Below are 27,389 nucleotides of genomic sequence, written 5' to 3' on the forward strand. Positions count from 1 at the left end.
TTTCGCGATACAGGATTGACGTGGCGACGCCATTGAACATTAGAAATCCACGTAGGAACCTATTTTATAATCTTAAAACATCGGGTTATCTGTCCAGGATTATTAAATCTATACTGGATAGAAATGTGGGCACATGTTCCAAAAACCTTTTGCATTTTATTAGCTATAATTTTTACAACGACAGCCGACGAACATGATCATAAAGTAAGTACCTGTCAAATCACTCAATTTAATATGACCGATGAATATTTGATAGGCCTAGGGTTAGGCCTAGTAAACTTAAGTTAACTAGGCCTAGGCCTAAATTATGCTAAAATGCATATTTCTTAAGAGTACATAGCAACTTGACGTGCAATAATATAATTAATAACATTAAAAATAATGGTCAATTCAATTGTTGAATAATATTAAATTTAGGCAGGGCAGTAGGCCTTCTACCAGCACTGGCGAGACTAGTAGGCTAGCTATTAGATATAAGAGGCATTACTTACCGGTTTTGTTGGTGCCGGTAATGGGGAAAGAGGGCGGTACCAACTGGGCTAGTTAGGCATAGTCCCACCGCTAGGGTCTAGACCCTGCCATCATGCCGAGTCAAGTAATAAGAGAATCATAAGCCTTATTTAGTAGGCCTCGAGTCGAGTATAGAAACGACGTCAATGCCGTTCTGATTGGTGGGTTAAAATTCATAAAAATAATAAAAATCTTTATTCATTCAAGTAAAACCGATTGAACCGACGACGAGCTGGATGCCTCGTTGTGTAGTGACGAGGCTATGATGGCCCAAGGATTGACTCTCTACTTGGGAATTTTTTTTTTTTTTAGGTTTTTTTTTATTTCCTTTACTCATCATCTTTACTCATCATCTTTACTCATCATTTGCCTAGAGGGATGTTTTTTTTTTAGGTTTATGAAGGCCGGAGGCCCGATCTCCTCAATTAGCAATGTTTACATTTGTGTGAGGACCGATCACAATGCAGTTGACGTCTGTTCTCTAATGGCATGTACTGTTTTAGCACTAGCCTAACGAAAATAAATATTAAAGAGCATTAAATTAGGCCTAGTTCCATGACTGTCGGTTATTATAATTGTATGCTTTTCTTTACAGTACAAAGATAATGAAGAAGTAGTATTATGGATGAATACAGTTGGTCCATATCACAACAGACAAGAAACGTATGGCTATTTTTCACTACCTTTCTGTAGAGGGCCTAAAGAGAGCATCAGTCACTACCATGAAACACTAGGTGAAAATTTGCAAGGTGTTGAATTGGAGTTCAGTGGTCTTGACATTGATTATAAAGGTGTGTAGCCTACCTCAGTATATTTAACTTGCATTGTACTTTTGTAGGTACAGGTGTTTGTTGGTACCAACTGATCAACATAATAATCATCACAAACCAGACTGATACAGTAGTTGCTTAAGTTTTTGATAAGCCTAACAAATTATTAGGTTCAAGCTTGTTTATTGTTGGTGATGAAATCAGTTAGACATACAGTGTATATCTATCAACACATTTCATATCTTATTATTTTTCACTCGAGTATAATTGATTCCATACAAGAATTCAGACATAGACAATACATTTGTTACACACTTTTATGTTTTACAGTTGATTTTCCTCAAACTAAGTATTGCGAAGTTAAAATCACTGAAGATAAACTAAAAGCATTCATCTATGCTGTGAAGAATCATTACTGGTATCAAATGTATATAGATGACCTGCCTATATGGGGTAAGTTGCAATTCTACGCTGACGCTAAGGTCAAATTTTCTTTCGCAAATTTTAAAAACCATGAAAATGGCTAAATTTCTTGGTAGATACATCAAATAAATATAGATTGTTGTCTTGTATTGTTTTTATCTTTATTCATTCAAAATTTGTGATTAAAATACAAATAAAACATGACCGCATTAAAATATGTTAGGCCTATCTACTGCAGCCTCACCTGCCTGACGCGATACCAGTCGCCACGGCCATAGCCTATATATGAGGCCTATTCAACTGTTGCCACAGCCGAATCATGTATGATCGGCCGTCAGGCCTCTATCAATTATCAGCATATGCGACCTGCCTGGATAAAGTTTTTTATCACAAACAATATAAAATAATAAATAGTTTTCGTTTGTGTTTTATATGCTTCTTATTCACTCGCGAAAAACATCGTAACACACCACAAACGAACTACGACGTCGGCGGAATGCCCATGCAGCATGTTTGTTATTGCGCGATATTTCATCCATACACATGCGCAGTTTGTTTGTTTGTTCGTAATTAACAATTACTGCGCATGTCTATTCATAAAATATTTTGCGATTTACAACTACTTGCCTGTACAATTAATAAGCCTCCTAACAGAAAACTCGTTTTAATTTATTCGAGTGACGCGGAAAAAACGTCATTGATGGCAAGTAACGCTACATCGCTGTCACTTATTATAGGCTGGCGGCGGCGAAGTCATGGTTTACATAAAACCTTAATATTTGAAGCCTAACTAAGCGGACGAAGTTTGAGTTTTTAAGGAAAAATTGTTTTCGCAAGTTTTGCGAATGATATAATTTTTTTTTCTCGCAAATTGCGATTGGAGTTGTCAATTTGCGTGAACGGTAGTGAATGGGTAGCGTGAGCATAGCAATTGTAGTCTCTCTCTTTCCAACCTCTTGTAGTGTCTGTGTGGATAGCATGTTTGAATTTATAGAAGTAGAATCCCTTCTTTGTGGCACCCTATTAAGGGGCACTTTCCCCAAGGGCAATATATGTTTTAACACCATGGCAAACCCCTTTTTTGAGATACTTTGTCTTCTTCATTTGTGTTCTTCTATTGTTTTTTAAATTGTAAAATGTACTCAAGTTATATTAACATTACAATAATAATCAACCAATTTGACTTCCCATAGGAATTGTTGGAGAGATTGACGAAGGCGGACAAGATTTCTACATATGGACACACAAGAAATTTGATATTGGTTACAACAATGATCAAATTGTTGATGTTAATTTAACCAGTGAGGTCAAAGTTAAACTAGAACCAAATATAGAAATACCTTTCACATACCAAGTACAGTGGAAAAAATCAAATGTTCCTTATGTCAAGCGTTTCGATAAATATCTCGATCCTAACTTCTTTCAACACAGGGTAAGAATATTTGTTTATAAGAACTTAGAAAATAGGCAGTGTTACTTTTAGTTTTATCATCATTATTATGCTTACTGGCGAGTTGTGTACAGGCATACAGTAAAGCCCTTTTCTATGGAATACCCCTATTAATTACTATATTAGGGTACACTTTAACATGAAACAGACAATAGGAAATATATATATTTTAACACTACTGCTAACACCTAATTGAGGAAAAACTTGGGTCCTAAAGTTGTCCTTTGTTAGTGATCTTAACGATTAAATTATCTCCATGGCTTTAAAAAAAATGAAACTTGAAATCAACCAAATTTGAAATAAATCACTTTTTAGTGTGCATCACAGTGCTTCAGTTAGTGAGAACAGAGAATTAAACAAAGCCTTTGTTGTCATACAAAAAACAAATGCATTACTGTATTACCTAATCCTGTGTGAATTATTTCTATTTCAGATTCATTGGTTCTCTATATTCAATTCTTTTATGATGGTAATCTTTCTGGTCGGTCTTGTCTCCATGATTTTGATGAGAACACTACGTAAAGATTATGCACGTTACAGCAAGGATGATGATCTTGATGACATGGTTAGTATTATTCATTAATTTTGCTTTTTTAAAGGATAAAGCTCTGTCTACACTATCAAACTAGTTTGACAAAAGAAGTGTGATGTGGCCAAATATGGTAGTGATATGCTTAAATATGGTAGTGATATGATATCATCATGTCCATATTTAGGCACATCACATTTTTTGTCACATGAAGTTTGATAGTGTAGACAGAGCTTTAGCTTATGTGTCAAAATATATTATGTGACAGGTCTTTCAACTATTAGGAGGTTATAATGAGGTCTGTCTGTGTGCTAGATAAATTTGACAAAGTTAGTGTTGTAAATCATTCTCATTTCATCCTTGTATTACATTTTTTTCAAATCATCTCTTTTAGGAAAGAGATCTTGGTGATGAGTATGGTTGGAAGCAGGTTCATGGAGATGTGTTCAGACCAGCATCCTATCCAATGTTCTTCTCAGCTTTGATTGGCAGTGGGTATCACATCTCAGCTGTTGTCTTTACAGTCATTATGTTTGCTATTACTGGACATTTATATGAAGAGTAAGTATAACATATGGACATAGTCACAAATTCACACCAAGGGACACAATTTAAAAGTTGTTTCCTCTATTGACTTAAGTGAAGTACTTAGTAAGTGAAATATATCACTTAAGTGTGATTGGTGAATACAGCCACAGGCAGGCGTGGAGTTGTGCCTCCAAGGCTCCTAGGTTCAAGTCCCATCACATGTCAGGATTGTTTCTAAGGACAAAATTACAACTCCACTCCCAAAGACCTGTAATATTGTGTATATGTTTGTCTTGTGAACCTATGGGGTTCCCTAATGATCAGCAATTGCTGGATGGATCACCCTCATTAAAATGGTTTAAAAAATGTATGAGTGACTTAAATTCATGTAATAAATCATGTTTTTAGTCTGTACTAACCTAACAAATCTCCCTTTTCTGCATAAAATATAGCTATAGACAGCAAACATGACAGATATTAAACATTATTTTCTTAAAACTTCATATATTTTACTTATACAAAGAAAGGCCTAATGTTGTTAAATATGTATTTATAACACCTGTAATCCATTTCTATTCTTTTTCCTTAGGCGAGGCTCATTATTAGGCACATCAATATTTGTATATGCAGCAACATCACCAGTGAATGGATATTTTGGAGGTAGCCTCTATTCCAGAATGGCAGGTTAGTCATCCATACTATACTCATGTGTAATTTAAGTTGGGAAGCCCCAAAAAGTGCACCAGCTTGGTTATTACTACAAGTTTAGGCAAATCACTAGAATGTTTTAGCAATAACAAAGTTATATTTTAATAGTCAATCAACTCCTAGTACTCCTTCTGTGTTAAATCAGTGGTTTGGCAGCTACAGTGTATTGGTCTTTACGCAAGAATTCCAGAAATACAAACTCTGGGAATGTTTGATTTTAAGTAAAATTTTTAGACCATCAAGATTAGAATGGCTGTTAGCTTGTGTGTGAGAATATTTCTCAAAAGAGAAAAAGCTCTGTCTACACTATCAAACAACTATAAAAAAAATGTGTTCGACATGCTTAAATATGGTAGTGACATGACATCATGTCCATATATAGGAATTTTTTTTGTCATAAAAGCTTTAGCCCAAGTGTGAATGGGGAATACAGCCACTGGACATTCTAAATCAATTCTTGTTATGGTGTGCCAATTTTTAATTACCTGCCCTTGTTTTTTGTTTATTATCAGGTAAAATCTGGATCAAACAGATGGTACTGTCTGCATTCCTTCTACCAACACTTGTTTGTGGCAATGCATTTTTCATCAATTTTATAGCTATTTATTATCATGCATCAAGGGCAATTCCTTTTGGAACAATGGTAAGATAATCCTCATTAAATTTTACAACCATATCACAATTATACGTTGTGATGGAAAATGAGAATTATTATACCATGTATAGTAATTAATTAATATAATAATTAAAGATAGTATTAATAGAAAGCTGTCTCTTATCCCATGTTAACAGCAAGGACTGTGGGAACTAGTACAGCTGGGATTTTTAAATGGCCACAAATCCTATCTTTGTACAACTCTTGATGCGAATGAGTTGAGATATTTCACTTGTATACATGCACTGTTTGTGTATGAAAATATGCGTTTTCTGTTCTCTTTCTATTATTTTTACCTTGCACTTTTAAATTATAATGACCCTTTAAACAAACAACTACTAAATTCCACAAAAAAAAATGCTGATAGTTAATATTTTTGTTGTGTTTTTTCCCTCCATATTAACATTATTTTCTTTCTGTGGTTAGATTGCTGTAGCATGCATTTGCCTGTTTGTCATCTTGCCTCTGACCCTGGTCGGAACCATTGTTGGGCGTGCAATTGCTGGACAGCCAAATCATCCATGTCGTGTCAACGCTGTACCTAGGCCACTTCCTGAGAAGAAGTGGTTTATGGAGCCGTTTGTCATCATCATGTTGGGTGGTGTGCTGCCTTTCGGGTCCATTTTCATTGAAATGTAAGTAGATATAAAGGGTTTAATATATCATATTCTCGCAGGTATAAGCCCACCCTCTTGAACATCATGTCCAGTTTTAGGGTGGGATTTTAATGCTAGTAAATAAATTTCAATTTTGTATTTACCATTCATACATAAGTTGGATATTAAAGGGAAAAAATCTCTTATCTAATACCCCTTTGACACCACCTCCTAAAACTCCAGAATTTACACAAACTGGTGTATGTGAACTTCGAAGATATGAAAGAGGTATTATCGGTGAATACTCTTACGCTAAATTACTGTATTTCACTTCAGTGCGAATGGTGAACACGCTCACAAGTTTAAATACTTTTAATTTTATTTGTAGGTATTTTATTTTTACATCATTCTGGGCCTACAAGATATACTATGTGTTTGGATTTATGCTGCTTGTATTTATCATCCTCATTGTGGTTACTGTTTGTGTTACAATTGTTTGCACTTATTTCCTCCTAAATGCTGAGGACTATAGATGGCAGTGGACAAGTTTCTTGGCAGCAGCCTCTACTGCACTCTATGTATATATTTATTCTTTCTACTATTTTTTCTTCAAAACAAAGTAAGTAACTCTTTATTTGTCTAAATGATATGTAAAGCCTTAACTAATTTATGTCGGACTTCAACATTGTGGTGTGTAAAAGGAATTATGTTAAGTCTTTGTTTTAGTCTTGAATTAATCCCAGCTTTTTTAATAAACTAGAAGAATTTCATTACCATGAATTTATACCTAACTATAAGTAAATTTGGATTACTCTGTTTATTTTGGGTTTCATAGTGCATTACAATATTGTTAGTTTGAAGGCTATTTTTAAGTGTCTTGTAGTGTTTCATTGTGTTGGATGAATATCTACAGCATTTAAATTAAATTAAAATTTCTGACAAAAGAAATAACCAATTACTAATTCCATTAAAAACTAGTCATTGTAACACAAATTATTATAAATTAATTATTAAATTAGATTTTGAGTTGCAATGTTAAACTACTGCAACATTTTATTTGTCTTGTATCGTAGACAACTTGTGTGATACAGCATCACATGTGAATCACATCTGAATTCTGTATCATGGAATAATTGATCGTGTTAGATTAAAAATAGCATCACATGTAACATTTTTGCTATGATACTGATGTCACATGTGATACATATGTGACTCACACAATTCGTCTTTGATTTACAATTTGTATATACAGTACTGAAAATAGGCTCCTGAGTGAAGATAAAAATATTTTGTTGATCCTGTAATATATAATATTTGTTATTAATGATGAAAGTAATCACAATTATTTTTCTTTTTTCAGAATGTACGGCCTATTTCAAACAATGTTCTACTTTGGCTACATGGCTATATTTAGTATAGGCCTCGGTATCATGTGCGGAACATTTGGTTATCTTGGAACAAATACTTTTGTAAGAAAAATCTACTCTACTGTCAAGATAGACTGAACATAAAGCGGAATAGAATAGATGATCTTGAACTACTATTGAAAAAAAAGTGTGTAAGGAATTCTTTGCTAACATCAATATCACAAACATGCTTTGCAAATAATTTTAAAATGTTATTAATACCTATGTAGTTACACATGTTAGAATTTCCTATGAAAAGTTGATTATTCTTGATGATTTCGAATTTAAAACAATTCTATACTTGGATTTTATCTAAATCCTGAAGATTACCATTACCATTCCCATACAAAGTGAACTACATACAGGGCTATGAAGCCACTACCTGGTTGCCTTCATATTTTAGAACATTTATTTCAAAATTGTCAATGAAATAGCAATTTGTATAATATGTTATATGAATATTGACATTAAAGAAATAGTGTAATTGAGCTATGAAGCCAGCTTGGTGCTGTGTTTGACAATCATAATTTGTTTGCTATCAGTGTTATGTTACTTCTCTTCCTCCATGCGCTACCCGCTTAAGTGTACATACTAACTTTGATATAAATATGGCTGTGGTGTTAGTACTGTATAGATACATCGCTGTAAAGCATCTTTGACGTCAGTAATACCAACAAATATACAAATACATATTGTACGACTAGGAATAAAATTATTAGAAAAACATGACTTCTGTAAATAAGATATTCCATCTATAAATATTAATTTCTTAACCTGTAAAATCTTTTGTCATATTTATCATACATTTTGCCCATTTATTTATTTATTTTTGCAAATTTCAAATAATTTGGCAAGGCAATAGTAAGCAACCATGCCGTGTGTATGAAGAGTGTTATTTGTTTTCATTATATAGATAGATTATTTTCAAAATTGTTTAGTTTAAGATGTTTCGCGTTTTATCAAGTTAAAGATGTGAATGTTGCACTGTATTGTCAAAAGTTTTATTAAGTAAAAAATAAATACTGTGTATAAATAAGAAATGCTGTTTTAGTGTATGCCCAGGTTGGCCGTTGTTCCTTCTTAATTTGGAACCGAGGCCTACCATTAGCCAACATGGCATAAGTCTAATGCTCTGTCTACACTATCAAACTAGTTTGGCAAAAAAGTATGATGTGCATAAATATGGTAGTGATATGCTTAAATATGTTAGTGATATGACATCATGTTGTCCATAGACACATCCAATTTTTTTGTTGCATAAATTATGATGGTGTAGACAGAGCTTTAGTTTAACATACACGATAATGCACTTTATTTTGAATTTCAAATTTTGTTTTTAAACATTTTGGTGGAAGCTACTACTAGTATACCTTCCCTATCCTGTCTGAGTTCTTTAATGAAAAAATAGTGATTAATAATTACCCTCCCATCGTTTTACCATTTTTTTAAAAGTAATGTTTTGTATCATTTATGCTATTGAGTAGTAACTGGTGGGTTGATTTATTTGCTGGTTCGATTGATTGATTGATTGATTGATTGATTGATTGATTGATTGATTGACAGGTGGTGGTGTAGGACACATCGTTTCAATCCCTGGTTTCACAGCAAATTTAAATCTATTTTTGTTTATATATGTGTTTGTGAAAAATCCGATTAACCCAGGTTGATTTTATTATATTTTAGAATAGTATAATCAAAGCAATCTAGATTGCCTTGGTATAATTGGAGCTTATTCGTTTTTCAATAAATTAATATGGATTGATTGAATACATGACAATATTTATTAATTTATTAGTATTGCAACATTCAAATATGAACACGAGATGCCATTAAAGTAGTTAATATACTTCAATATTGTTGGCCTCATATTTTGTATAATATAATAATTAAATGATGATTATTGTATCAAAGAGTTGTAGTTAAATAAATACGCTATGTTTACGATTACGTCGATCAATTTTTTAGTTGTACAAGTTTTGTTTATATTACAGACGTGGGTTTTTATTTGCAAAAGATTACTACGATACGTTTGCTAGACAAAACATAACGTCGAGAGATATTCAAATCCCGACACTGGCGCAATTCGTGTTTAAATGCTTTGAATATTAGGCCTACGTGTCTTCGTCATTTGTACTGTATATTTTATAGCTGATAAATAGCTCTGCACATTATTTGTATTATGTATTATTGTAATCATTTTAACTATTACATTTAGAGTTATAACATTTGTTTTGAAAATGCAATGGATGTGACGCTTCCGAGATATTTATTTAATTGTATTTCTACAACAATACTGATATGAACTTACGGTCGGTGTAACCTTAACCACATGCTAATTATTATAATATGCTGTAATTGTAAATTGAATTACAAAAAGGCATATTTTATGTTGAGACAAAAACAGTATATTCTGTTTTGAAAATGCAATGGATATAGTTGGGACACTTCCGAGATATTTATTTAAATATAAATATTTCTACAACAATACTACTGTACTATATTATGTTTATTTGAACTTACGGTCGGTGTAACCTTAACCACATGGTAACTATTATAATATAATTAAATATTTTATGTTGAAGCAAAAACAGTGTATTATTCTGTTAATACTAATTTTAAAGAGATGCACCTTTTATTTTATTGCTGTTTTGTTACATTTTGTTCTTTGTAGATTCATTGAATAAACAACACGTTTAAAATTGAATTGGACATGTGTGATAATTTTAAAAATCAAATATCAAAAAATCAATATAAGTTACAGTACAATATGTAACAAATCTGATTAAAATCATTATGATTGATACGCTGTTTTCTCTATTGATGGCGTGCTTCAATCGGTTTAATTTTTCCTGCATTCAAACATGTGTGGTAATGTTAGGCCTACATTGGATTTATCTATCGGAGTTATATCGGCCAGTTATCATCCGTTCTGTGCACTCTAGTTCGTCTGAAAGGTCGTCTGAACACAGTGTGTTACTATGTAGCTCCACTTATATTAACCTCTGTCTACACTATAACACTAGTTTGACAAAAACAAGTTTGAAGTGTCCAAATGGTAGTGAAATGTCTAAATAGGATAGTGATATGACATCATCATGTCCATATATGGGCACATCACATTTTTTGTCACAAAAAGTTTGATAGTGTAGACAGAGCTTTACATATTTGTTAGAACATACGGTACAACTGGTATAGATAATGCAGAGGATAATGCGCGTATATAACGAACGGATAACTACACATTTCTGTGTGAACCACCTCGAATGTTGTCGGTTAATAAAAACGAACACTGCGACAATTAATCAATATTCGTACACATTGATCAAAGTCAATTAATGGATTAATCTGAATGTGAAAGTGATCATCACTTTCCTTTAATATAGGCTACGTGAATTTTAATGTCAGTTCACATGGAGACATTATCCTCAACCTCAACATAGGTACAATGCCAAAATAGCACGTCAAAGACAAGAACTATTATTCCTTCTTTTTCTTTTGTTGAAATGAATGAAATGAAGAACATAAACGATGCTATTAATATTGACGATAATTTTTTAATCGTCGTCAATAGTCGTAAAAAGTCATTTGCCCAGAATATTTGTTATTCATATAGTCTTCCATGGTTTAGGATATGTATACCCGAAATAGGTCTTATATTCATTAATTACTCGAATATATTTATTACCTCCATGGTTATTATGTTACCTGCAATGTTAATGGTATTGGAGATCTACAGTATAGAGTTAAAAGGAATCAGTCTTGAGTGATTTATGCGTGCTATACTTCTGACATGATGTTTATCATTTAGATAATAAGTTTATTAACAATGTGTGATTCCTCTTCTATCAGTTATTTCACTTTACATAACACGGCTAATTTCGAAGAAATAAATGGACATCCTCTAAATAGGATAAACATGAAAATAAAATGCATGTATCAAGCAAGCGAAACTGATATTACGTATAGTTTAATGTACAACCAATGTTATTCGAAAATTGTACGCGCTTCGGACGTAGACGCAACGCAAGCGAGTTGACCAATCACACGCGACTATTCGAATAACCCATCGCTTAAAAATGGTAAAATCACTGATATTACGTAGTTTAAAAAAAAAACCTACTGTACTTTCGGTGAAAAGAGTGCTCATCTGATTATTTCTAAACCCACTTGGACGCAACGCAAGGACGTAAACTAGTGGGAACTAAGCTGTGAGCGTGGTTCCCACTAGAGGTGCTACGAACAGTCGCTTGTCATTGGTCAACTCGCTTGCGTTGCGTCTACGTCCTTGCGTTGCGTCTCTAGTGGGAACCAAGCTTTACATACATTGTACGCAAGATTTTAACTATGAACCTACCACTATAGTAAACTCATCCTGTCTGCTTGTTTATGATGATTGAGCCATTCAGTGTGAACGATGACTATGGACAATTATTTATATCACTGCAAATTGACCTATATTCTATCAACTGCGTTTATTTACGTGTTGTTGTGAGATTTGCTCTAAGGTTTCAGCCGGTATTTCAACACGTGCGATGTTCAATTAATGATTGGGTGTAAGTAATCGAGATGAAATGTTGTAACGTATCTAGACAATAATGCTATTCTATTTTTAGTTTATAATTGCTTTGATACCTGAATGTATTGAAGGTGATTAGGAGGGTATAACCTGTGTCTTAGCTGCATTTTTACAAGTGACGTGAGTATTTCAATTCCGTGAGGTGTGAAGAACTAATGCGAACGTCCAAATATCTAACAATCTTGTGCAAATTTAATTCAGTTAATATAGAAACTTCCGAACGTTCTCCATACATAAACCGCTGTAGTCTATCACCTGTACCCATTGTTGGCATTATTATAGGCCAGGTTAAACATTTCACATTTTGTATCCCCACCCTTGCGCGTCACAGCCAAATTTCTTTTGAAAAGCAGTAGTCCATGTTTGTACAGCCAATTATTTTTATCAGTATTCAAAAAGAATAAAAGGCAAGCCCGTCACTAAATGTAAGTAAACACTTGAAATAATAAAAGAAAGTTGAACAGGTATGGTCTTTACAAATATGACCAAAATGCATTGAGAAAGTATGTCACGCCAACGAGGAAAATATCACCTTGTTGCAGTCCCGAAATCTATAGAAACTTGTGACAAGCATCACTTGGAATATTTCAAACCAAGGACCTTTAACGGCCTAGGATAGAAAGGATATGGAGGATAGAAAAGAAAACGTAATCAGGATTTTATTTTGAAAACGATATTGTAATAACACACGAGGTAAAATGTTCTACAATAATTAATTAATTAATCATTATGGTGGTGGTAATGATGACAATTACGATTATGTCTCGGTGGCATTGACGATAATAATGGTACGTATTCGTTCTTATAGCGCTTAATGCTCAAAGCCTCTAAAGAGCATTATTAATAATTATTTGTATCAAACAGCATACCATAATGTTGCAGCTAGTAATCAGCGCAGTTGTGTTTTGACAATACCAGGTCATTTGTACACCTGGGTGGAGAGAAGCAAAGGTAAGTAAAGTGTCTTGTCTAGTACACATGCGACAGGCATTGGTTCGCGCGATCTCCCGATTTCGCGATCAAACCCGTTCAACTGACTATGCCACACATATTGAGGATAAGATAAAATTACACTAAACCGACATCATTTACATTATCATTTATAATCATCATTTTACCATAATAATCGTGAAATTGATTGTAGGCCTCCTACACATTCTACTTCGCATAGCCTGCAAAGTACCAACGGTCAGCGAATAACGCCTAATATGCAAATAATAAGATTACGTGTTGTATTTTAGCCAATCGTGGGGGATTAGTATGAACTAAGCACGAACAGTAATAATTATTAAATTTATGATTTAGCGATTTTCCTGGATATCCATGCTCAACAGGAGCATGTTGATGACGTCAAGATGTTTGCACTTACTGCATATCCATTATAAATGTGTATCGATTTTTCGCTTAAGAATACATAAAGCTTTTTCAGTGGAAACAGTCTATAAAATACGGAAAGCACGTTCTGACAGATTTTAATCACTTTTGGCGGTCCATACAAATGGTTGCATCGTTTAGTTGATTCGTGCCTTCGCTCGGAAAGTTGCATGCTTTGGAGAATGCTGCCAATACTGTATCTAAACATTTCATATCGCACATATTGATGTGTGCACCTAATGAGAACAGAAACGCAGTTATAAATGAGTAACTAATGTTACGAAGTGTTTTTTATATTGACTTGGTATTATTATCGTTAAATTTGTCGTTGACTATTTTATAAAGAAGACAATGAAGAAGCGTCTGTTCTTTACTTTGATTATTTCGCTATGTATATTGAGTATCTTCGCTATCGATGCACCGGACCCTCTTCCGGATCCTCTTCCGGACCGTTTGTTTCGACTGGACCCTGTTAAGGTAAGAAACACAATAAATTCGCAAATTACTTCTTTTAAGAGATTTTTGCGTTCGGCACAATATTGAGTCCATCAATTTACAGACTTAGTTTTATGTTTGCATTAAAGATTTTATCATTCTTTATACGATTCTCGTGCTGTTTTTAGAATTTAAATTGCCGATCACTCATAATTTGTTTATCTGTTGAATAATAATGATCTTTGAGAAAACATGTTTTCTAAAAATGGAAATGATATTTCAGCATTGGTCTCTTCAGCCAATCATTTCTGTTTCCAATTATTTATTGAAATGCTAATTTTTATTGTTATCTATTTATGAGAACAAGAATATAAATGATTGATTTGATTGGTTTTATGATTTCGTATAAAATTAACTGGAGCTGAGGTTTACATTTTAAGTGTACATATCCATAATTCTTCAGTAATAAGAGAGGTTGTGAAGTAATTCAGACAACGAGCAATGGCTACGAGTGACAACTCCATTCTTCTTCTTGATGGAGATATCCAGTCCTGACCACCAGGACTTTGCTAGTATGTTAGGTCAGTTGATAACAATTCTTTCTGTACAACTGAATTTGCACTGTCAAAATTTAGTGTTTAGATCCTAAACATATAGTCTGTACGCATTTTTTCCACACATTTAGCCTTGAACATGTCTAAACACATTCTAAACATGTAATCTGTACCCAATTCAACACACAGTGACGTGTTGATTGTTAAACACGTGGAGCAATATAGAGACACGTTTAGGTTTTAAACGTGTTTAGTTTCCATGTGAGGAGATCATGTGTGGATCTTTTTTCAGCCACAGTAACATCGTATGCACGCAACGCTAAACACGTACATAAACAATTGACTGCTAAACGAGTGGAGGAACACAACAGCTATAAACACGTTTAGGTTTAAACACGCTAAACATGTAACTACGTGTTCAAAAGATCGACACTATTTTTACAGTGTGGTTGATTTCCCATCGTTTTTTAAAAAGTGAATGGGTTCTTTTCAAGTTAACTGGCCTCTGCAATCGAATGGATTTTTAAAGCACACACTCTTATAGCGTGTACTTGCGTTTTGCGTAATACTAACGGTAAAATCACAGTTTATTAAGCTATTAACTATGTAATTTGTCACTTTATATCGCTATAGCACCGTAGGTAAGCTGTCGTTTGTAGTTCATAAGTCCACTAGCTGTCACGGTTGTATAACAAATTGCGAAGTAGCAATTGTATCTAAAACGCAGTTAACATTTTTATTCGTTTTAAGGGGCAAAATAAGTGAGTGGCTTCAATAGTAATGGGTATACAAAGAACTTTTAAAAAACAGGTTTTCTAGATTCAATAATTCAATTTAACGAATTCGGTGTCTATCGGTCTACCGATTTGGCCTAAAGCTCTGTCTACACTATCAATTTAATTTGAAAAAAAGTGTGTCCAAATATGGTAGTGATGTGCCCAAATATGGTAGTGATATGACTTATGTCCATAATGGGCACATCACATTTTTTAGTGTAGCCAAAGCTTCATACACTGCCTTTGTGTATTCCTGGACCATCAGACATGACCTGGTCCAAATATAATATATGCTTATAAGGCTGACTTCTGCAAATCCAAAATAGTTTGCAAATTCACCACTTTTGTACGTGGATGCCTATGTTTTAACAGAGTTTAATATTCGACTTATTGTATTTTTGACGAAAAATAAGTGAACACCGTCTATTGGGGTTTGATAGGCTTCTTGAAAATAAAACAGTATATAAAACACAATAAATCTATCATTCATAAAACCATTCACTAAACCATCTTTCAGTCACTACTTAATAAAATACATCAAGAAATAAACCTGTTGATATGCGTAGAATTATGCTCGAGACTTTTATTGCTCCACTTCAAATGTCAACATAAGTGAGCTTCTTTAAGAGATTAAGAAGATATTAATAACAAGCTTAGCATATGGCTAGAAGAATTAAAACATCAAAACGTCTATCGATATCATATAAACACCATCGCCCACCTGAGACACGCACATCTCGACGCCTCACTTATGTATTTAGGTTTGGCTTTTCTAGGAATGGATAGTGGGAGTCACATATGATATGTGTGCTGCTGTATCACAGCATTTGTCTATAATACTGTAAAATGTATAGATACAGTATACCGAGAAGAATTGACTAGTCAAACTTCCAAACTCGATAAAAGTCGTGTTTTCGTACTCGAAAATACCCACGAAATCTTTATTGTTATAATATTTTCAGAAGATTGAAAAACAATCTTTCTCGCAGATTTTCTCATCTTCAGCGTGTAGACATATATATTATTTATCATTACGTGTCTACAAAACAATTAACTTATATTACTCTGGAGAGCTAATAATGTGTTTTATAAGTAACATTTCAAGCGACTTTATTAATGCAGTGCATGTGGCCTGTGATTGCTATCATGCGCTAAGTATATATTAATAATTAACGAACTAGAAATAGATAAAGGAGCATTATGTTGTTGAAGCAGTTCAATGTGTAACGTAGGCCCACTTGGCACATTAATTAAATCATCGTCTTTACCATTTTCTTTATTGTAAGAGAGAAAAATGGCATGACAAATTAAATACTAAAAATATCCACCAGATTCTCGTTCGATTTTTTCCTAGAGACAATAAAAAGAACTCATAGTTTCTTGGTTGTTGACAACCTTTCTCCCACACTGTTTGGTGGAGCGAGAACGTTTGGCAGACAAATTATCTTCTGCATGCCTTAAACAATTATTGTAATACTTTTTTCTATACGTATAAAACAGAAGCGTCGTGTTGATGATACAAAAGATAAATGATAAATACAATCGAGTAAACAACAGCAAAGACTTAAGCTCTGTCTACACTATCAAACTAGTTTGACGAAAAAAGTGATGTGCCCAAATATGGCAGTGATATACCCAAATATGGTAGTGATATGACATCATCATGTCCATATATGGGCACATCACACATTTTTTGTTACATAAAGTTTGATAGTGCGTGGCCGCGTAATTAGTAATTAGTGTCTCTTTCATCGCATAAATCCCCGAGGATTTCTTTCCTAAATCATTAGATCACCAGGGGCGTTAGATTTCAATGTTTTTAATTTCGTTGGAGATGCCGTCGTCAATCTTTGTGAAATCGAATGTGCACTGAGGTGTAACATTATTTATTTTATTGATGTGTCTGGAAGGAGAAAAATAGAAAATGAGATTTTTCATACACCATTTTTACTCAAGTGATTGTAGTTTGTGTGGCTAAGTACCGTATTAGTGGGGGCTGTTGTAGAGCTCAAATACCCCTAACAGCCACCACTATATGGTGTTGTTTCAGACTATCACCGAACTGTGACAAGGTGGAGTCGTAAAGTATCATATATTTTGAGTTCAGACCCATATAATAAAACACATTTTAGTTTTAATTAATATACCTCTTTGTATTTTTACAGTTTTTGTCATTGTAACTCCCTACTCGTCTCGAATGATGAACTGGTTTCACACAAGTGCACACGGGTTATAACTGTGTACACTTATACTTGTACCTTAGCCGAGAAGACTTGTTTCACCACCGGAACTAGGAGCGAGGCCCATAGTGAAATAGATAATAAATAAATAAATAATTAAATGACGTACATTATTTCTGAATTCACTCTCTTAAAATTATAAATCAACATTTAGAATACACTGTCTTATTCCATTTAACAAGATGTATAATTGTCGTCTGCTTTTTCAGATAGGTTTTGAGCGTGTCTTGGAGTTGGAGCGGGGGAAGATGTTTACAGTTCAAACAGTTTCGACAAAACCTCCGGTTTTCGGTAAGCTTCCAATTAGTGAATGGTATATACTACTAGATTTAAGCAGATATATAACAAGTCGCTTAAATTAAAGCCATGACTATAGACACGGGTCCCAAGTTGTGACAATACACACGGGTCCTATGTACAATTCGGGGACACATTTCCGTCCCCCGCGGCCCCACGGGGAAATACGCCACCCATCCCTTTCTGTGTAAAAAAACTACTGGTGCGCACGCCCTGTAATTTGTTTTTGTTTTGCTGCTTATTAACTCTAATTATTATTTGATAGTTTCGGCTGGTAGACGTCGTGCAAAATAAAGCGCTGCTATAGTCAGTCAACTTTGTGTCGAAAGTTCCGTATTTGATATGTTTTTAAATCTATTTTCAACTATATTTTATAGAGGTTGAACATAGAGTAGATAGTTATACAAGTTTGAAAATAATATGTTTTGTTTTATTATTTAGAAATAAACAATTTTCTTTCGGGCTCTGAATGTGATCACATCATGCAACTTGCACTTGAAGAAGGTCTTGGCAACAGTACTGTGCTAGAAGATCCCAGAACGCGTTTCATGGGCTCTCATCATGATGTTGACGTTGAAAAGCCATCGATGGTGATGCAAGACACCATAGACGAAAACATTCTCGCCATGTTTAAGGAGTTCGATTGGAGTCAGGACGGACGTCTTGACACCCGAGAGGTCCTTGATATTCTTCCACCCGATGGAAATGCGTTTATGTCCGTCAATGAGGTGCAGGAGATGTTTTCGGATCTAGGCCTGGACAAAAATGCAGACGGTTATTTGGATTTTGAAGAATACAAGGTCACATCTGAAGCAAAAATCCGGAATTGGATGCAGATGAAGATGAACTCAGATAAGACAAGAGTTGTCAGAGAAAGCAAACAGGTGTGGCTGTCCCAGAACGATGCGAATGACCCAGTGTTAAGGTCTTTAAGAGAACGTGTCATCGCATTGCTACAGCTGCCACGGATACTTATTGAAGGAAGTGAAATGCTACAGGTTTGTACAGCAACAGTAAAACGCAATAATAAGCCTAAATTTCTATTAGTATTATAATAATGCTGCATATGTATCATTACATACATAAATAAACTTGTATTTTATTAATATTAAAGGTTTTTTAGACATTGATTTAAATCATAATCGTTTTGGATTTTTTACTTCTCTATTTTCTAGAAAGGTAGGGGTGGGGGACGAGTGAGGAGAAGGAAAAAAACATTCACTAAAGAAACTTTTTAACCTATTTTCTTATTAAGCCTATCTTACTCAGAATTAATTTTATTTTTACTTTGTGCTGCTGTTTTTAAGGTTGTGAAATATACTGTCGGTGGTCACTACCACGCGCATTACGACTCGGAAGAGATTGATTCTGATATGCATTGCCATCATTCGGTAATTGAGGAAGAAGATGACGACGTCACTCAAACAACTGATAAGGCTTTCTACCAAGAGCACCGGCTATGCAGGTTACAGGCTTATTATTTCTGGCTTTATCAGTAATCATGATTTTCATCATCATTTTCGTTGTCCCCCTTGTCATTACATTGTTATCATGAACATTATTCCTTCATCTTTCTTATAAACAATATTCATGATCATCGTCTTCGTCATCCTTACCTTCATTTATTCATCTTATATTAAACATTTCCTTATTTATTTTTATTTCATACAATCACTCATCATCATCATCATCATCATCATCATCGTCATCATCATCATCATCATCATCATCATCATCATCATCACCATCACCGTCGTCATCATCATCATTATCACCGTCGTCATCATCATTATCATCATCACCATCACCGTCATCATCATCACCGTTACCATCATCATCATTATCATCATCATTATCATCATCATCATCACCATCACCGTCGTCATCATCATCACCATCACCGTCGTCATCATCATCACCATCATCATCATCATCATCATCATCACCATCGTCATCATCATCATTATAATCATCATCATCTATCATCACCATCACCGTCGTCGTCATCATCATCATCATCATCATCATCATTATCATCATCATAATCTTTATCATCAACATCACAGTCATCATCATCATCACCGTCGTCATTATCATTATCATCATCACCGTCATCATCATCATCATCACCGTCATCATCATCATCACCGTCATCATCATCATAATCTTCATCATCATAATCATGATTACGTCTAACTTCTACGTCTAGCATGATTATGATCTCTTGTAAATTTCACATTCACATCCGTTGTGGAAACCACAATAAATGAATCGATTTTAATATGTTTGAATTACTTCATAATGACTTCTTCTCGCATTGTGTGTCGAAGTCTAAAAACATAATGAGATTGTTATAGTAAATATGTAACAAAATATCAATTAATATCATTTATATGGAAGCGTGACACGGTAGTTATCCTGCATACATAATTAATATAAAGCAATGTGGTTGGAATACAATAATCTGCACGTAGGCGCTTTCGTAGTTTGTGTGTACAGACCAGCTATTGCTTAGCACTGGTATCAAGCTGAGTCCTCTGCAGCTTGCAGTCCACACACAGACAAGAAAAACATATTTTCTCGAAGCCATCAATATCATAAATAATATTAAACGTATAGTATTACGTAATGTGAAGGAAATGTTCTTTCACGATATGTAACATTTAAACACAACTTCTGACTGCTATTTTTACTACTAAATTTCTAAATAATTAATGATTATTTTGTAATAGATATGTAACAATATTATATTATCTTAATGACGTTGATGAGGGAGGACAAACTGCTTTCCCTCTAGCAGGCAATGAAACAATCAACAATGATGTAAGTCTAATTTTTTTTTTTCATCCATTTTGTGTTCGTTCGTTCAGTCCGATTTGCGCTATATAAATGTATATTATTATAGTATTTCTTTTTTTTTGTTTCTTTTTTGTTACGATGGATTTAATTGATTATTGGTATTATTTATTTATATGTTTATTAATTACAGATAAAATACAGATTCATTTTATTATCCAATATAAATGGAAGTAACAGTGCTCATAAATTATCTTGGCTTGCCTAAAATAAGTATAAGGGGAAAAAAGAACTATCACTATAACTAACAAATCTTATGTTATAATGCCTTATCCCAGCTGGATAGAACGAGTACTTGTAACGGTCCGTCTGCGCGTTAACCGTCCTTATCCTACCACGATAACGGAGCCGATAATGACGTTATGAAGAGGATGATTGGTGTCTTCCAATATGGCATGGAAAATATGACTATTGTTTACTGTGTTTGTGGTTGGCGTATAGACAAACCTGTCTAATAAGTATAACGTGCAGTGTTACTGCTTATATTACAAACATTATGGTATTCTTTTATTATATCAAGGCCTTATTTTCCTTTTTTATATCGATAAACTTATGTTATGTATACGTATTCGTTTATGGAAATGAATTTGTCTAAATAACAATATACATTAACATTTTAGTTGTACGGTTATTTTTTGCACAAATTATACATTTTATAATTGACGTTTGAAACCCGTGGTAAAAAATATCAATTGATTCAGCGATATGTGACGTCATATATTTCCTCCATCTTGAAAAATTAATAAACCTATAACATTACAGCTGAAAATTGCAACAATGATATTACAGAAAATAAAAGAGGCAAATATAGAGCAGGTAATGCAAACATTAAGTAATCCATGAAAAAGATTTATATTTAATCTATTTAAAGTGAAAGATACAAATATGGTAATACAAACGTTGAAATGAATAAAGATATATATACAGAATTGATCTAGCGTATTTTTTTTTTTTTTCAAACTCATTAAGTATGAAAAAATTAAGAATTTCTATATTAGCTAAGCCCCGCCCCCGAGTTTTGTCGCCTCAGGCTATGATTAGACCGTGACGTCATTTTAGTACTAGTCCTGTCAGTAGTGTGGAGCGCTGGCAGTACAATTCTGACAGTTCTGTAGCTTTGTTATTATGCACGATGGATATACAACCTTACATGTACGAACCGTATGCTTCTTCTACGGATGACGATAGTACCAGTGGGGATAGTGAAGAGGAAGCAGAGCTAAATGCTCATCAAATGCGTCTAGGAAACACAAATTGGTAAGTTTTGTATTGTAAATTAAGGCTCTATTTCGTAGTTAGGCCAGTGCCATGCCAGTAGGCTACTCGCGCGCAAGAGTAGCCACGATACTTTTGGCCGTCCGCCTCGCACGAATTTGTCTCACACAGTAAATTGTAATATTGTTATATACCCTAGTTTACTTTAGTATTTAATAATATATATTAATTATAATATGTTTTAACCTGAAATTCACTGCTTTGTAGGCACATGCAGCCCAGGGACATGTAACGATATACACTAGGCCTAAGCATTGTCTTGTGTTGTAGAGAGAGCTAACTGTAGGAAAAAACGCTTGAATTTTTCACACATACACTATTTACTACAGTACTACTAGTGGTCTAGGCTAGTGGTGTAGCACAAATGAAGAGGCTTGGCTGTCTGAACCACAAAAATAGACTTGCCCTAGCTTTCATGCAATTTTATAAATAAGTTCATAATGCTGTCTCAATACACTACAGTGTTTATAAATGTTTTAAATTGGATTTTATAGGTGTTTATGTGGAAAATGTGTGTCTGCAGAAGCATTTGAGGAGTGTGTGTGTTGTAAGGAAATTGGTCCTATAAACACCAAAAAGGAAACTGATGCTCCAATAACAGGCCATTTGCAATGCATCGTGGAACACCCAGGCTTCACTACCAACTGCCTTGATGTGTGGGCCCTCCAAATGGCATATGAAAACACTCCGAAAAAGTATAGAAAAGCTAATGCAACAGTTAACGAGTAAGTCATTTTATTTATATTTACACACAATTGCAAACCACCATTCTTTGTATGAATGCTTTTTGTACTGAAACATGTTTTATTTACTCATTTGCATATCAAAAAGAAAAGCTGAAAATAAGAACAAAGCAATTGTTTATACTGTAAAAGAACAACAACAGTGCTTTATTTATTATGTACATGAACTATATTTTTTTATTTACAGGAGGTATCGTCACACAGGTTACAGGAATTGCACTAAGTGGATATGGGGCTACTTGGGAAAAAACAATCGTGTTGTTTTACCCGCATGTGTTGTTAAAGCAATTAGAGATAAATTTCCATCAACACAGTATGTAGGTTTTAAATACCCTAAATTGTAAGTTATTGCTATCACATTAGCAAAATCTTGAACTGTGTTGAGCAACAGCTTCGTCCTTTTCAGGGTGGATGAATTCGCTGCATAATGCACCAGGCGTTTCTTGTAGGGGTTTCTTATTTCCTTCTTGACAGAAAGCTACGACCAGATGGATGATTTCATCAACATAGTCTGTGAAACAATTATGTACATATTAAGAAACTACTCAAATCAAAACACTGAATGTTATGTATAGTATGTTGGTGTTAAGTAATAAATTTATACATTTGTTCTATTTTGGGATCTGACTTTCTTTTAATGTGTTTGCTTAAAACTCACCATACGTTGGATCTTTGTACACTTTTTTGACACTGTATCCACCATGTTTGAACTTTGGGAAGGCAACACAAAAGCGTTCTTTTCCTTCTGCAGTGATTGCTTGTTCTCTATCGGAATTTTCATTATAATGCAGTCCTGCAAGAAATGTTCTGTTGAGATAATACAGTAATCAGTTAATTGTTATTAATATCAATCATTATTTACAATTTTTTTTTTTAAAGTTTACACACAAACTTTTCAATGACTAAAACTATCATTTCTTTAAAATTTGGCTTATGTTTTTATTTATTTTATTAATGTGTCACTGTCGTTAACTATCTAAGTTTTGAACATTTGTGAAGTACTTGCCTGCATGTCTGGCCCCAATATGAAAAATGCGTCATCTTCGGTGCGAAGTGGTTTAAGGTTGAGTGGAAAGCCTCGAGTCTTGAAGTTTGGTACTTCTCGCTCATCATAACAATATCTTTGCATAGCCGAGGATTGTTTATGACATCCAATGTTTTAAGTAGGGCTGCGCTACCTGTACAGTAAAAAGTAAGGTAATTGATTAGGTAGTTGTAATATTAGGTGACTATTCTATTCAGATATTTGTAGCCTAAAAACAGTTCAACAATTGATAGTCTATTATTTAATAGAATTATGTTTAATTATTGTCATGAATTTACCTGTCGTCATCCATTTCTTCTTTTGCTCTCTTCCCTGAAGTTCGCCATGCTCACACTCTTTAAACACATCGCTATGGCCCGTGTGTATATTTTGGATATGCTGCCCCACTGATTTCCACTTTGCAAGCATCATTTTGCCATCACCGCCATAGGCGGTAGATCTTCGTTTTTTTTTAACACTTTGACTTGATGTTTTACTTTTAGGCTTCACAAATATCGTTGGCTTCATATTTGGCTTTAACCGTTTGTTTATTTTGCCACTTACGCCGAGCTCACTCCCAAACCGGGCCTTCTCTTCGAAGCATTCGAGTTCAAAATGGTCGCTACATAACGCCGAGTATTTACTAGGCTTCCAATCCTTTCTGGTTTTTTGGGTAGCCAAAGTCCATTCCCTCCGCAATTTTACCTCCTTCGGAAACACGTGAAAACTTACCCCATCAGCATGGGTTTTGCTGCAACCATACGCCACACAGCGCATGTTGAATAAAGACCAGAATTAATCGAAAATATTTTAGGCTATTGAATTATGTATCGGTACGTTGATGAAAGGATCGCAATGAAAAAGAATACCAAAACAGCATCGCGGTTCACACGTGTGCAGTCCCGGAAGTAGAACGAGTGTACAAGAATGACGTCACGATGTCATAATGACGTAATGACCGAGATTCAGAAAAAACAATGTGGGCGGGGCGTAGGCTTACAAAAAGGACAAACAAAAACGCAATTTTTTCATACTTAATGAGTTTGAAAAAAAAAAAAAATACGCTAGATCAATTCTGTATATACATCTTTATTCATTTCAACGTTTTTATTACCATATTTGTATCTTTCACTTTAAGCTTTAGATTAGCACAGCCTTGAAATATAACAATGCGATGAATGTAATATACTTCGTTCCTTCTATAAAAAAAAATCATAATTTCTTTCCATAACTTGCGGTAAATGAATTTGCTGTGACAGTTTAATGCTTTGTGCAGAAAGATGAGCTATTCTTAACTTATTGTATTCAATTGCTATTATCGCAGTATAGCTTTAGCTATCACCGATGAGCTGCAATAGACAGACAGACAAATTACATAATTACCACATAGTCTTCTGCAAGATTTTACGGAAAGAAAATGTCTGAATACAGTGAATTAAACCATTTTTTTCCTTCATAGGAACTAACAGAAAATGGCGATGTTATCTACGATCTGAGTCATCATTGTCATGATGCAAAATTACGTGTTGAACCAGTGAAGGGAAAAGCAGTTATGTGGTACAACCATTATCTAGATGAGACAGGTGCATATCGATATTGATTTGTCTCTACTCACATGACATACAATGAAAAGATAACCCCCTCGAGAAAAAGTATCGATGGACGTCAGCATCTCTACATCATTTGGAAGATGTGACTTTCCTCCGCTTCTCGTAAAATGTCAATTTTCGAATATTACATTGTGGGTGTGAATGTATTGGTGTCATAACAACAAATACACTCGGCTCACACCTCGTCAGTAAAGAAAAAAACAGGACGTCACGTAAAAAAATCGTATAATTTTCAAAACAAGAATTAATGTGTGATCAGTCATTATATACTTATTGTTAGATTTGAGATATAACTCAACTTATAACACGATCATTGACAATTACACCTGGCCTTTATACAAGTTAATTTACATGTCAATTTGTATAGATGTGATCTACAATGTTCTAACACGCCTAGAATTTATACAGTATTCTTCCTACAATAAAATTAATGAGCATGCATAATGTAAAAGTGATTGTATTTGATTATTGTGAGGAATGAGAGAAGAGAAGTGGACAGCCAGAAAGAGTCCGTGCTATGGCGCATGCAGGCAGGCGATAATGTCACATACCATTTCAATTTATTTTGGTCGAAATTAAACGTCGTTTATTCATATTTCTTTCAGGGTGGCTGGGGGAGATGGACGAGTTTTCTTTACACGGAGGATGTGACGTAAATTCTGGAACTAAATGGATTGCAAATAATTGGATAAATATCGATAATAATCGTGAAAAACAAGAACAATATCATATTTACTTATTGAACGAATTTCACAGAAAATCAAATTTGGGTGACGATAAGGATATTAAGAGAGAACATTCCACTGAACAAAAAGATGGTATCAAATTTCCAGAAGAAAATAATGCGAACAGTTTTAAAGAACCTGCTAATGCATATGTCCAAAATGATGAATTATGAAGAAGATTATAAACATAAATATATTTTAGATAAAAATAATTTTTATTAATATTTAAATTTAAATTAAAATCGGATGGTAATGGTTACTCCCGTTAGCATTACGAGGTATATACGTAGGGTATGCCTATTTGTTCTCGAACGAACGTCTTTTTCTCTCGGAGTCGTGTAAATTTGTACATATTCACACTTGTTGTTCTTTTTCACGTAAATAAAGCTCCCTCCTTTGACAGATAAAATTAATTTGTGAACTACTTTATATATATTTGACGGACTATTAATTTATATTTGCGCTCGCCCTTTTAAAATCTTGGACTCACCTCCAGGACCGTAGGCAGCATGAGGCAGATGAGGCGCTCGCCTCGTCTGAAATTTTCAATTTTCACTACACATTCCAATTTCCCAGCACATATCGTAATATTTTATATAGGCCTAAATAATTATATTTAAAGCATCTTTGCCTGGTCTGTTTTTAACCTTTCACTACGGCCTCGGCCTATGCTTATACAAAAAAAAACAAAATAAAAACACAACAACTTGTGAAAGTAAATATGTCAGCTAACGTCATGTTGTCATCAAATTATTTTGTTCATCAGAGCTTTTCATAATACATAAAACTGCAATTGTAATAATAGGAAAAATAAAAATAACTTCAAACTACCTATGGGCTTCTGTTAAAGCTGCTTTCGATGTTTTATTTCTCTAATGTGATTATTTTCTAAACCCCAACGACCAATTTCATGCAACAATAGAATAACATTAAATATAACTGTAAAATCAAAATTACCAAGATTCCAAATTATTAGTCAGTGTGTTATTGCATACATAACATTACTATCCAAAATGGGTTGAAAAGGCTAGTTGTCGCCTGAAAAAAACAAAACACTCAGACAGATTTCATAGAGTAGGATTTGAGCGAATTCACTTTAAGCTCCTCCTGTAGTTGAATTGTATTATTATTAGATATCTGTTACAGTGGTTACCGTAATGCATCATATATTATTTTTATAGGCTTTACTCGCTTTTGAAGATAGCATAGTATTGTGAGTTATAGAATTATGGGGAGGATGCTATTTTGTAAATAATAATGATGATGATGATGATTTCGATAACTATTTACGTGTAATAATAATGTGAACTGAATTCATGCTATTTTGTT

General features: G+C 34.0%; 4 protein-coding genes across 4 annotated transcripts; 3 read left to right on the forward strand and 1 right to left on the reverse strand.

Moving 5' to 3' along the window:
• The first annotated feature begins 15 nt into the window (after positions 1-15).
• On the forward strand, positions 16-9,532 carry LOC144844444 (transmembrane 9 superfamily member 3-like). The gene is made up of 11 exons (XM_078701360.1): positions 16-204; positions 1,106-1,301; positions 1,611-1,733; positions 2,897-3,135; positions 3,587-3,718; positions 4,077-4,243; positions 4,800-4,894; positions 5,431-5,561; positions 6,000-6,208; positions 6,558-6,788; positions 7,530-9,532. The coding sequence occupies exons 1-11, from the start codon at positions 124-126 to the stop codon at positions 7,672-7,674; spliced, it is 1,749 nt and encodes a 582-aa protein (XP_078557486.1). The 5' UTR covers positions 16-123; the 3' UTR covers positions 7,675-9,532.
• Positions 9,533-13,467: 3,935 nt separating this feature from the next.
• On the forward strand, positions 13,468-26,882 carry LOC144844947 (transmembrane prolyl 4-hydroxylase-like). The gene is made up of 7 exons (XM_078702062.1): positions 13,468-14,002; positions 17,740-17,821; positions 18,269-18,825; positions 19,135-19,292; positions 20,560-20,650; positions 25,185-25,308; positions 25,941-26,882. Exons 1-7 carry the CDS (start codon positions 13,877-13,879, stop codon positions 26,231-26,233), a joined length of 1,431 nt encoding a protein of 476 aa, XP_078558188.1. The 5' UTR covers positions 13,468-13,876; the 3' UTR covers positions 26,234-26,882.
• LOC144844949 (uncharacterized) lies at positions 21,801-23,045 on the forward strand. Its single transcript, XM_078702065.1, has 3 exons — positions 21,801-21,940; positions 22,453-22,683; positions 22,889-23,045. The coding sequence occupies exons 1-3, from the start codon at positions 21,816-21,818 to the stop codon at positions 23,043-23,045; spliced, it is 513 nt and encodes a 170-aa protein (XP_078558191.1). The 5' UTR covers positions 21,801-21,815.
• LOC144844948 (uncharacterized) lies at positions 23,061-24,718 on the reverse strand. The gene is made up of 4 exons (XM_078702064.1): positions 24,025-24,718; positions 23,708-23,879; positions 23,360-23,508; positions 23,061-23,212 (listed from the first exon to the last, which is right to left on the reverse strand). The coding sequence occupies exons 1-4, from the start codon at positions 24,500-24,502 to the stop codon at positions 23,061-23,063; spliced, it is 951 nt and encodes a 316-aa protein (XP_078558190.1). The 5' UTR covers positions 24,503-24,718.
• Positions 26,883-27,389: the final 507 nt, after the last annotated feature.

Source organism: Antedon bifida, chromosome 6 (genome assembly GCF_963402885.1).
Source record: "Antedon bifida chromosome 6, ecAntBifi1.1, whole genome shotgun sequence".
NCBI lineage: Eukaryota > Metazoa > Echinodermata > Crinoidea > Comatulida > Antedonidae > Antedon > Antedon bifida.

Bases quoted from the DNA above. Each gene is read 5' to 3' on its own strand.
- LOC144844949 (XM_078702065.1), top strand. From the start codon at position 21,816: ATGGATATACAACCTTACATGTACGAACCGTATGCTTCTTCTACGGAT. The intron at 21,941-22,452 runs GTAAGTTTTGTA...TGGATTTTATAG, and splicing joins CGTCTAGGAAACACAAATTG to GTGTTTATGTGGAAAATGTG. The intron at 22,684-22,888 runs GTAAGTCATTTT...TTTTATTTACAG, and splicing joins GCTAATGCAACAGTTAACGA to GAGGTATCGTCACACAGGTT.
- LOC144844948 (XM_078702064.1), bottom strand. From the start codon at position 24,502: ATGCGCTGTGTGGCGTATGGTTGCAGCAAAACCCATGCTGATGGGGTA. The intron at 23,880-24,024 runs GTAAATTCATGA...TTTACTGTACAG, and splicing joins GAAGAAATGGATGACGACAG to GTAGCGCAGCCCTACTTAAA. The intron at 23,509-23,707 runs GCAAGTACTTCA...TTATCTCAACAG, and splicing joins TATTGGGGCCAGACATGCAG to AACATTTCTTGCAGGACTGC.
- LOC144844444 (XM_078701360.1), top strand. From the start codon at position 124: ATGTGGGCACATGTTCCAAAAACCTTTTGCATTTTATTAGCTATAATT. The intron at 3,136-3,586 runs GTAAGAATATTT...TTTCTATTTCAG, and splicing joins CTAACTTCTTTCAACACAGG to ATTCATTGGTTCTCTATATT. The intron at 5,562-5,999 runs GTAAGATAATCC...TTCTGTGGTTAG, and splicing joins CAATTCCTTTTGGAACAATG to ATTGCTGTAGCATGCATTTG.
- LOC144844947 (XM_078702062.1), top strand. From the start codon at position 13,877: ATGAAGAAGCGTCTGTTCTTTACTTTGATTATTTCGCTATGTATATTG. The intron at 14,003-17,739 runs GTAAGAAACACA...CTGCTTTTTCAG, and splicing joins TTCGACTGGACCCTGTTAAG to ATAGGTTTTGAGCGTGTCTT. The intron at 19,293-20,559 runs GTTACAGGCTTA...ATTTTGTAATAG, and splicing joins CAAGAGCACCGGCTATGCAG to ATATGTAACAATATTATATT.